The sequence below is a fragment of the Mus pahari genome, chromosome 3 (assembly GCF_900095145.1).
Source record: "Mus pahari chromosome 3, PAHARI_EIJ_v1.1, whole genome shotgun sequence".
Taxonomy (NCBI): Eukaryota; Metazoa; Chordata; class Mammalia; order Rodentia; family Muridae; genus Mus; species Mus pahari.
In genome coordinates this window covers 135,276,355-135,287,429 of record NC_034592.1, presented here as the reverse complement: position 1 = coordinate 135,287,429, position 11,075 = coordinate 135,276,355, and the positions used below count along the sequence as shown (strand labels likewise).

Sequence of the window (11,075 nt, the reverse complement as noted above, 5' to 3'; positions counted from 1 at the left end):
TTCTGACCCCGCTGGAAACTCTCCACCCACCACCATAGCAGCCCACCTGCTGGACCCCCACCTTCCCGCTCCAGGCAAGGATGCCCAAGGTGGGGCAGAGAAGAGGCTCCAGGGCAGCCGTTCAAAGGGGGAAGCTAGGGAGAGACTAGGGAATGGTCTGGCCGTCCTTGGAGTCTGGGTGGGGCTGACAGGCCACAGCCCCGCTGAGGAGGCGGTAGCGAAATGGATTCCAGGCCACACTCCATGTTCACATAGGGGAAGCGGTATCGCCTAAGGACCTGCAGAGCCCCAAGCCTCCGGGCCTGGTGCAGCTTTGTCCTGACCAGCCTGTTCTAGAGATCTGGCCGGCCGGCTGTCTCTGGCCTTCTGAGCTGTGTGGTTTCAGCCTTGACCACCGTGCAGCTGCATCCAGGCTTAGCTGCTCCTGGGGTTCAGACCCCCAGAGCCATCAGTGCCCCCGAGCTACTGATCTTCTTGAAGCGATTGGCTGCGCTGACAGCAATGAAGTTTTTCTGGGGGACAAGAGAGGAATCCTGGTCAGTACTCTGGGGAGAACCTGGGAGATGGGCGAGCGCCCTTCAGAGTCCCCCCTTCTGGTCCGAGAGAGGGCTTAGCAGTCAAAGGTGCTTATAGCTAAGCCAGAGTTCAATCCCTGGGAGCCACATGGTAGAGCCACGGACTTGATTCTTATGTTGTCCTCTGGCCTCCAGGCCATGGCACGAGTGTGTCCTCTGTACCTTCTGTGTGCATACAATAGATAAATAAATGTAAAAATAAAAAATGTAGAAGACTTTTTAAAGATCTCTCCATTCTTAAAGGAGGGTCAGAGGCCAGGAGAAACAGTACCTACCCAACTATAAAAAGTGCCTTGGCACTGTTTGGTCCAAGCAAACGAAGCCCCTCATCCCAATTCATGAGTCCCTCCCTCTACAGCAGTGATTCTCAACCTGTGGGTTGGGACCCCTTTGGGGGTCGCACAATCCTTTCACAGGGGTCGCCTAAGATCAATCTGGATATTAGATATTTGCATTATGATTCATAGTAGTCACGACAAAAGTCATTTTAAGGTGGGGGGGGTCACCACAACACGAGGAACTATATTAAAGGGTTGCAGCACCAGGAAGGCCGAGAGCCACTGCTCTATAGCCTGTCTCCTGCTCTGCTTGGGCCTCTCTCTCACTCTATTCCAGCCATGCGGCCTGTGGCTCATTCACCATCCAGGTTCTGCCACGAGGCCTCACACTCTCTCTCTCCCTACCCCCTCTCCTTGAGGTCTTGATTCACCTGTTCATCCTCACTGGGCCCCTTGACACCCCGTTGGAAGGTGTAACCCCTCCCCTGGCACTCTGCCCATCCCCATAAGAACTCTCTACTTTCACTGAGAGCTAAGTCCACAAGACCCAGACGCCTGCCTCCTGTCTCTACCGTAGCAGAGGAGCATCCAGAGGCAAGAGCTGTTCATGAAGTATTTGGGAAATGAGGGAGGAGAGTCTCGATGGGGTCAGAGATGCTCTCCCGAGCAGGATGGGTGAACAACTCCAGCTCAGAATAGGAGCTAGACCAGGACCCAGAGAAAAGCCCATGTCTCCCAGACATGGCCAGGCCCTGTCAACGGAGACTGCCAAGGCATAGCTGGTAGGGCTGGGGCTGGCAACGGGGCTTTCCTTCTCCCCAGGGCCTCTCAGGGTCCCCCTCCTTCTGTCCTAGCTCCCCTACCTTCCAACGCCTCTTCATGAGGTATTTCTTAAGCAGGATCTGGGACTTGAGGCGACGGTTGCAGCGTTTGGCTTTTTCTGCTAGGTTGTTGAGCCAGGGGTGGGCGAGGCACTGCTCAGCACTCATTCTGGCACTGTGCAGAGGGTGGTGTGGTGAGGGCAGGCCCATGCCAGGCCCACTTGGCCCCGGCACGCACTCTGTCCTAGAACATACAGGGTCCCCAGCCTGGGCAAGTCTCACCTCTGATCCTTCGTGATAAGATTGGAGACGAAGTCTTTGGCCTCATCTGACACAGCTTCAAAGGTCTCCTCGTCAAAGTACCAGTTGGCAGACAGGACATTGTTTAGGGTCTCTGTGTCATTGTCTCCCAGGAAGGGAGAGAGGCCACTCAGTCTAGAGGGAAGGAGAGTGGGGCAAGAGAGTAAGCTAGCAGCTGCTGGGGATGGGCCGGAGCCTAGGAGGCAGCACGTGGTGGAAAGACCCGGGGCTTCCAGAGTGGGACAGACCTGGGTTTGAATCTGGCTGGGTGACTTTGGGCAAGTCACTTCCCCTCTCTGAGCCTCACTCTTCTCGTCTGTAAAATGGGCATAATCACCCCAGCTTCCCAGGGTTGCAGTGAAGATGAGGAACGAACGGTAAGTGTGAAACACAAGGTGAGCACACACATAAGAGCTATCCACTGTCACTCTGTCCCCACCCAGGGCATGGGGATCTGCCCCAGGGTGGGATGTTGTGCTTTTAGGGGACCTTGGGTTTTTTGTTGTTGTTGTTGTTGTTTTTCATACAGAAAATGGGTACAAAATCCCTCTTTCTGGTTCTCCCTAGCATCCACCAAAGAAATGCACCCAGACTGAAGGACCGGGAAGGTAGGACCTCCAGGCCAGTCGTGTCCTCTCCTCCCCATCCCTGCGCCCTTCCCCAGGGCTCACAGCATGTAGGTGATCACCCCAAGGCTCCACATGTCTGTCTTGTCAGAGATCTGGTCGTAGTTCACCACCTCCGGTGACAGGAACTCCGGGGTCCCAAAATTCACCTTCAGCTTCTCGTTGGGGTTATACCTGGAGTGAGGTTGAGAGCTCAGGTCCCCAGCGGCCACGGCGGGGGGGCGCCCTCCCACCCCTTCTCCATCCCACTTCTAGGTCCCGCCCCCCTACACACCCAGCTGGTACCTCCTTGCCAGGCCAAAGTCGATTATCTTCACCAAATGCCCAGTGGTGTTCACACACAGGATGTTCTCAGGCTGAGGGGACAGGGGTGGCCCGGGTTGGCCTCTGACCCAGCTCACCCCTTCTTCCCTCCCCAGCTCCACCCTGCTCCCTTGCTGGGGTCCCACACTCGGGAGTAATTTGTACTAGCAGATCCCAAGGTAGGACTCAGAGACCTGTCACGCCTGTGTGCTCTCAGCCTAAGGAGGCTGAGAGGCCCCGTGAGGAACTTGTCTCAAAGCTCAAGGCTACCCAGTAGTCACAGGTGGGATCTCTCTCCTCTCAGTCCCGCAGAGGGTGGAGAAACTGAGGTCTGCAGGTAGGCAGTGCGCCCTGGCTGGCGATAGGCAGGGCTGCTATCAGGAGCTGGAGAGCCAGGGCCTGAGTGGGTAACATGGAGACCACTAGACAGCACGGTTTCTGACGCTCTCAGCTGGGCCATGCCTGCCTCCCACACACAAACCCTGTTTTGACAGCCACAGGCTTGGAGGCAGAGTCCTTTCTCTCAGAACCTTGCATTTTAATTAGGCGTCCCACAGCCTTCACAAGGGACCTCTGATGTTCCCCCATAGAGCTTTCCAGGCAGCCCCATTCCTAGAGGGACCCCTGTCTGTCCCTAAAACTCAGGAATCACCTCCGACTTTTCCCTAGCGGGCTCCCTGGGCACCTTCAGCCAGTCACTCCTATTCTGCAAAGTCCACCCCTCTCATTCCCACGAGCCCTCCTCAGTCTCCTGAGGTCCCCCTGAAACCGTCTCCTCCTGTGTTTGTCCTCATAGCAGTGCAGGAGCCACTGGGGGACTGTCATGCCTTCTCAGAACACGTCACTGAGCAAAGCCAGAAGCTGTCGGAAGCCTCATCTGCTGCCCTCACGCCACCAGACCAGGGTCTGTTTTCCAGTCTTCTCCCTCTGCATGTCCTGGATACTCTCTTGTGCCTTTCACAGCCTTTATAATTTTATTTATTTATGTATTTACTTTGGTTTTTCGAGACAGGGTTTCTCTGTGTAGCCCTGGCTGGCCTGGAACTCACTTTGTAGACCAGGCTGGCCTCGAACTCAGAAATCAGAAATCCGCCTGCCTCTGCCTCCCGAGTGCTGGGATTAAAGGCATGCGCCACCACGCCCGGCTTTTTTTTTTTTTTTTTTAATGGATTTAATTTATTTGGACATTGTAGAATTGACAGGGAACATGTCCACCCTAGTCCCACACTAGGCGTGCACTTTCACACAGCAGGGACTCGGCAACTGTGTGTTAAATGAATGAAGGAACGCAGGTATTCACCCTGTGCTGATGGAGCTTATTAAAATTCCAGCTCAATACTCTAACATCTGCCACGGGGACAGGAGACATTTGGCGACTCGTGCTTCCCTCTTCCCATTCTATGTCCTAGGTAGGTTTCTAAGCTCCCGGCAGCCACCAGTACTGATGGAAGTGAGTATGCTGTGTAAAATCTATGGGCTGTCCTCAGCCAGCTGTGGGCAAGGAACTCTGTCAGCTCAGGATGAGAAAGTCCCCTTGTAGAGCTCATCACTAGTGCCTCCCGTGCACTGGTGTGAGGCTTCTCTGTGAGCTCTGTGGGGATACACTGAGTAGGCTGAGAGGGAGGAATGAGGGAACCTAGAGAGAGCTGAGCCTGTGACAGCAGCAGCTCCAGGAGGCCTCAGCCCACTACCTTGAGGTCCAGGTGTAGGACCCTCATCTTGTGCATGAAGAGGATCCCATCGCAGATCTGCCTGACGAACACCATGGTATCCACCTCCGTCAGATGGTAGTCCTCGTCCACGATCCTCTCAAAGAGCTCGCCGCCCTCGATGCTGTGTGCACAGACCCCTCTACAGACCGACTCTGGGCTGCTAGCCCTGTCACCCAGCCCCGACTCCCACAGCGGACACTCACTACTCCATGAACAGGATGATCTCGTGAGAGGTCTCAATGGCTGAGTACAGCTGGATCAGGTTGCGGTGGTTCAGCTGGTTCATGACCTCGATCTCCAGCAACACCATTTCCTGAGGAACGGGGAAATCAAGAGGACCCACTGGGCACCAACACCCCCTCCAGCCTCCCGCACCTGAATCCTTGCCTCCATTGTTCTCTCCCTATAACCTCACCCTGAGCACCCGAAGCAAAGCTATAACTGTGTCCTAGACAGGTGGGATCAGTTCCCAAAGCCAGATGTGGTAGCACACGCTCATAATCTCTGAGTCCAGGAGGCAGAGGCAGAAGTGTCAAGAGTTCAAGACCCGCCTAGATCACGCTATAAGATCCTGTTCAACCCCCATTCATGAAATGGGATTGATCCTCAAATACAGAGCAGCCATCTTTGCTATTTCCCTTTGGGGAATCTAAGAAAGTCCCAAATTTATCATATGCTAAGTAAATCCTTGGTACCACCCTTCTCCATGATTGACTCTCCTACAGCCACCAGGAAAAAAAAAAAAAAAAGACACGAGCCTTCACCCATCTCTGTGCCCACTGACAGTCCACCATTAAAGCCTTTGTCACAGTTCCACCCTAAGCTAGATTAGAAACCCAGCCGCCAGTTACCCCCTCTTTCTAAGCTAAACAAATGTCACTTGTAACTTTCAGAAAGTGTGCAGATCTCATTGGTGGGCTGAGAGAAGCTATGGTAGGAATATTTACACCACGAATTGGCACATGATGCTCATCAGGTCTCTCCTCGTGCCCACGTCCCAGGGCAGCTGCTAAACTCTAGGCATCAAAGCAAGACTATCCAGCCGCATCTCTTTGCCCTTCATCCCACTCCTTCATCCAGCCCACGCTTTGCCTACTCCTTCCCCAGAGAGGCTCGAATCTAACATGGTCTCTCCAACCTAACTCCCCGCCAGTGTCCTGCTTCTCTTTTTTCCTGTCACCTCTCAACACCTGGTGTCATGCTCTTCGTTTTGCTTCAGCCTTTAGTCATCTATCTGTCCCTAAACTCTGATGTGCTGATCCCATGGGGTTGGGGACTCTTTCAGTCCTGTGACATTCCTCTGGCATCTGGTACGGTGGAAGGCAAAGAAAAAAAAAAAAAACTGCTCAGTGATCAATTAACCAACAGCTGCCTCCAGTTAACTCACACGGCTTATGGCTGTGCGAGCTATCACAGGACACTGAGTGGTCGTGCTGAACCAGATCTTGGGGCAGAGGCCAGGGAAGAGCAGTCAAAAGTACAGATCTGTGGCTGGCTGTGTAGCTCAGTTGGTAGAATCCTTGCCTAGCATGCAGGAGTTCCTGGGTTCAATTCCCAGGACCACTGGATATAGTGGCAAACACCCGCAGCCCCAACACTCAGGAAGCAGAAGCAGGAGAATCTGGAGTTCAGGGTCACCCTCTCCTTCAAAGTGAGTTCAAGATCGCTCTGGGATACCCGAGCCCTTTCTCAATTAGTCAATCAAATGAATAAGTAGACGATCCACACCCAGGAGTGGGATAGAGCCGCACAGAAAGCCTACCCCTCCCAGCTGTGCTCGGAGCCAGCAGCCATGCTCCTCCGTGTTTCTGAGCTGCATAGAGGGCCCCGAAGGGAGAGCTCCTGGGAAAATGGGATGTGTGGTTTACAGGTAGGGACACCAAGCTCCTGTGACAGGCATTTGTCCATCCTTCTCTCTCTGCGGCACAAGCTTTTTACGCCAGGGTCCTAGCCTAGCACTGTGTATAGCTGGAGATAAGAGATGCCCACTCTGAGAACATATCACCCACTACCTTGTCCTTGGGTGTCTGTTTCTTGATGACCTTGGCTGCCAGCTTGAGGCCTGTGGCTCTCTCGGTGCAGGTGCACACAGCTCCAAATTTGCCACTAGAATGGTAAGAGGTTGGAAGTGAGTGTCCTTCCGAGACCCAAGGGTCAGCAAAAACCTGGGCTCCCTGCTCCTCCTGACGCAGGCCTGATGGTGACTCTGGCTGCTCCTCTGAAAGATGGGAACACTCACCCCACCAGCCCCTACTCCCTCCTGAAGCAAAGGCTGCTTGCTCTACCAAGATGATGGCTGGACAGCATGTGGTCCGGGGGCGGGGGGGGGGGGAGAGGAACAGGCTATGAATGGCCAAAGACTCATCCAGAAAGTGACCATAGTCGCTGCACTTTGGGAGACCCGATGGATAACATGTGTGAGTACACAGAAGCAAGTGCAAGCATGTGGCCCATGTCCTAGGGGGTGTGTCTGGGCCACGGTGGGGCAGGGCAGGGGGGGGGGAATGGATGGTCCCCCATATATGGTTCCGAGCTTGGTTTGCTGTCTCACCCTCCCAATGCCTCCTTTGAGTTCATGCTGAATTCACTGTTGGCATTTCCAGTCCGCAGCTCCACGATCCTGTGTGGGAAGGGGGCTGGGGGTGGCGGACAATCATCTAAGGAGAGAGAGTTGAGCTGTTAGTCAGGGGTGAAGACTTTTCTGGGAAATGTCTTTAACATCAGTGCCTCCTGCCTGATCTGCCCTGCCCTCCAAGAAAAATTGAGTTTACCAAGTGATGCCTGGGAGAACATCTGGTCAGAACAGGACTATCAGACCCATCCAATTCTAGTTCTGCCATGTACACCCAAAATGGCTTTGGGCATCTGTCTCCAACACTGGGAATGCAGGTTCTCTGCAGAATGGTAAGACAACTAGCTGACTGGGCTTAGGTACAAGCTATAGGGAGGAGGGGGGGCTGTTTTCATTAAAAAACAGCCAAAGGGGTCCATACAGCAGCTGTAAAGTGGAATCCCAGACACGGAGACTGCTGTGTCTGAATGACAGTGTGGGTGGAGACACCTGATTACACACCACGGTGGGGCGCCCAGGGACACAGCAGTTCGGTGGTGAAACACCGCCACCTAATGGGCATTATGAAGACAGCGGGCTCCGAAGGCCAGCGGGCTGACTCATCGGAATGGAAACCTTTAAAAATAGAGGCAGCAGGGAAGCCACTCTGGTGATAAATCAGACGGCCCTTGGAGGTGGTTCAGGCCCTGTCATGCCAAGGATGTGATCTCTGGGCGGGGCGGAGGTCTCTGGAGCCGTGGGGGCAGGAGGCAGGGCCCCTAGCCACAGCCCAGCCGCCAGGTCCTCCCACCCTGTCTGAGTGGCACTCTGCCGCGAGCCAGGCAGACTGGCCGGTCTCCCAGGGCACCTCAGCCTGGAGGAGGGGGTGGGTGTCAGGACACTCTGGGCTCTCCTGACCCTGTGTCACCCTACCCCCAGCCCAACTGCACCCCTGCTGGAATCCCCTCCTCCTGCCGCTCAAGGCTGCTCTCCCACCGCCCCAGGGCTTTCGCTCAGTACCTATGGAGTCCCGCCCCAACTTCCCTGGCCACCGGTCCCTCGAACAAGCACCTGTGCAGCTCATGAACCCACTATGGCTCCCTGACACCCTGCCCTCCACCAATTCTTTTCAAAGCAACTGACATTAGAACCTTTCCTCAGAGCCCGAGTCCACTTTGCAGAGAGTTTGCGTTGTTACATTCATCTGTGTGATTTTCTTTTTAATCCCATGTTAACCAAAATAGAAGAAAAGCAAAAGTGGGTTTTTTGAGTCAGAAGGTCTTCACTGTCTTTGGACATTTTGTTTCCCTTTCCCATGTCTATCAGAAAGAAATGCTACCTGGTGTCCTGTGACATTTTCATCAGGGAGCCTAGGGGATGTGTGCATCAGGGTACCATGCAAAAGGAAGGACTCTGACTACTCCATCCCTCCCCCCCCTTCCCCAGGACACTCTAGTCTCAGTCTGCCCCTACCTACCCAGGATTTGGAAACAGTCTTCCTCCCTGGCAGGGAGACAGAGGGCCTGCCCCACCTCCGCTCTCTCTGAGGGAACAGCCTGGAACCCGATCCTCTGGGGGGTGTCCCCTTGCGCCTTAGCCTGCCCGGCCTGGCCTGGGGCTTTCTCTGCCTCTTCCTTCTTCTTCTCTGGCAGGGAGTTCGTCCCTCCTTCTGCTTTGGCTGGACCAGGATCTTGGGGGTCAGGGGTCACAGACACCCCTGTAAAGACGAGTTCTGTTGTCTCGCTTAGGGGCTTTGCAGCTGGTGTCTTCTCAGAGCTAGAAAGTAAGAAGAGAGACACCTCAGGCAGGTTCGAGGCTTCCAGACCAAATTTGACTTCTATTTTGTCCACATCGAGGGCCAACTCTCAACAGGGAAGTACCTCTGACAGACCTGGCTGCTATGATGTGGCTAATCATATGGGTCAACAGGAAGCTATAAGGCTCCCGATTCATTAAAAAATAAAAATAAAAATAAAAATATGTTGCCCTGGTCAGCAGTGGCTCACGCCTTTAATCCTAGCACTTGGGAGGCAGAGGCAGGTGGATTTCTGAGTTCGAGGCCAGCCGGGTCTACAGAATGAGTTCCAGGACAGCCAGGGCTACACAGAGAAACCCTGTCTCAGAAAAAAAAAATATGTTGCTATGGAATGTGTAATATGTCACATTGACTGTAATGTGTCACTATGACTGGTGTGAGAAGTGTCACTGTTGCGTCTGCAGACCATGAGTGTCCAGTTGTGCATAACTGGTTGCATCGGCTTATGGATGAATTGTTAGTCGTCTTTTTTTGTAATAAATTAAGGAGGCTACACTCCAGCTCACCACTTGGGAAACAAACATCCAGAAGCCTAGTGAGGAAAAAAAAAAAAAGCCTGTGGCCTGGCCAGTCTTTGGTGACATTCCCTGTCTGACATTCTGTTCTCTGAATGAAGGTAATATTTCTTCTGGGACTGGGTAGTAGAGGGGGTACCTGAGCCAGAACTACCCTCCCCAGCACGAGATCTGGTAATATCCAGTACTCAGGCAGAGTCTGGAAAAAAGGAGCCACGAGGTCTCTCCCTCCCCAAGCAGGGCCATTCACCAGGAGATGAGAGCCGGGCAGCTCGGGCTGTGGAGAAAGGCAGGTGAACCCCTTCTTCCTGCTTCGCGGCATTCCGCTGCCTTCTTGCCTGCCTTGGCCTCTCCAGATCCCTGGTTGCCCGAGGGCGCTTGCGCGGTGTCCAACTTCTGGATGCTGGCCTCGGCTGTAGCAGTGGGCTGGGGCAAGGCTGCAGGAGGCCCCTCACTGCCTTCAGCAGGTCCCCCACCTCCATCTCCCTCTCCTGAAGGGCCCTGGCTGCTGGCTGAAGCTGGGGCCGGATCACCCTTTTTCTCTGGGCCAGGGGCTTCGGCGGGATCTTTCTTCAGGGAAGGTGGATCTGGAATTTTTTTTGGATCCGGCGCGCCCGGGTCTTTCTTCGTGTTAGGGGGACTCGGGTCTTTCTCTGTGACTGGGGCGCTGGGTTCTTTCTCGGAAGCTGGGGGTCCATCTGCAAAGGAGGGGGGACATCCATCAGCATCCCCTCCTTTCTTCCCCCCTGCCAAGTGGGGCAGAGACCTGCTCTGGGTCCCTCCAAGTCTCTGGAGCCATTTGGTGACAAACTTGTCAGGAGCTTGGGGGCTCCGCACCAGTTTCTCCCGCTCCGGGTGGGTTCTGCTGGCCTCCTGACAGTCCTTGCTTACATACTAGTTCTGAAGTGAACCCCCAACAGCCACTGATGGAGGTGTCCCATCTCCCCTCCAGCAGAGGCTTCATGCAGGCGCTGGACCCAGCCCAACTCCACCCACAGATGATCCCCATTCCCAAATCCCTCACGCACCAAGCAGAGAACCTTGGGCACAGACTTCCCAGTGAGAAGCCTGCCCAACCCTGGCTTCAAAAACATCCCTTCTGAAGCTCCTCCCTCCCATCTCCTGCCCCGGCTTGGCACCTGTTGACAGGCTCTGGCTTCCCAGCTCAACTGCTCCGTTCTCTGTAGCCATGAGGTAGGTAGGCGTGTGCGTCTGCTTGTCTAACTCAAGTCTTTCTAGCTGCAGAAAGAGGAGTGAAGTGTATCAGGTTGTCAGATTGCCCCTTCTTTTCCAGCTGTGGAGAGAGAAGGCCAAGGCCAGTCAACTGAGAGGAGAGATGTCCCTGGATAGAGAGGGGCAACCTGGTGGCCGGCAGTCTGCTGCAGCTACTCAGGCGCAATCCTGGGGTGGTTGTAAAGGATTGGGCCCGGTGGGCAGAGGCGGAGGCAGGGGCGTGGGCAGTGGAGGCGGAGACTAAGAGGAGGATCTTTGACACCAGGGGCCAAGCAGTAAGCGGGTTGCCACCACCTGTCACTCTTGGCCCCCGTTCAGAGGACACGGCATTCTTCCCACGGCCTG

General features: G+C 54.6%; 1 protein-coding gene across 3 annotated transcripts; it reads right to left on the bottom strand.

Annotated features, from left to right (window-relative positions):
- Window positions 1-431: 431 nt before the first annotated feature.
- Mylk2 (myosin light chain kinase 2) lies at window positions 432-10,762 on the bottom strand. 3 transcript variants are annotated; one of them, XM_021194752.2, is made up of 13 exons: window positions 10,637-10,762; window positions 10,409-10,438; window positions 9,748-10,195; window positions 8,644-8,942; window positions 7,167-7,272; window positions 6,628-6,721; window positions 4,819-4,928; window positions 4,595-4,736; window positions 2,886-2,956; window positions 2,646-2,774; window positions 1,957-2,109; window positions 1,717-1,849; window positions 432-512 (listed from the first exon to the last, which is right to left on the bottom strand). In XM_021194752.2, the coding sequence occupies exons 1-13, from the start codon at window positions 10,686-10,688 to the stop codon at window positions 432-434; spliced, it is 1,848 nt and encodes a 615-aa protein (XP_021050411.1). In that variant the 5' UTR covers window positions 10,689-10,762. The 3 variants fall into 3 exon arrangements, with proteins under 3 accessions (XP_021050411.1, XP_021050412.1, XP_029392747.1); XM_021194753.2 differs by lacking the exon at window positions 10,409-10,438 and having other exon boundaries at window positions 9,748-10,175; window positions 10,635-10,762; XM_029536887.1 differs by lacking the exon at window positions 10,409-10,438.
- Window positions 10,763-11,075: the final 313 nt, after the last annotated feature.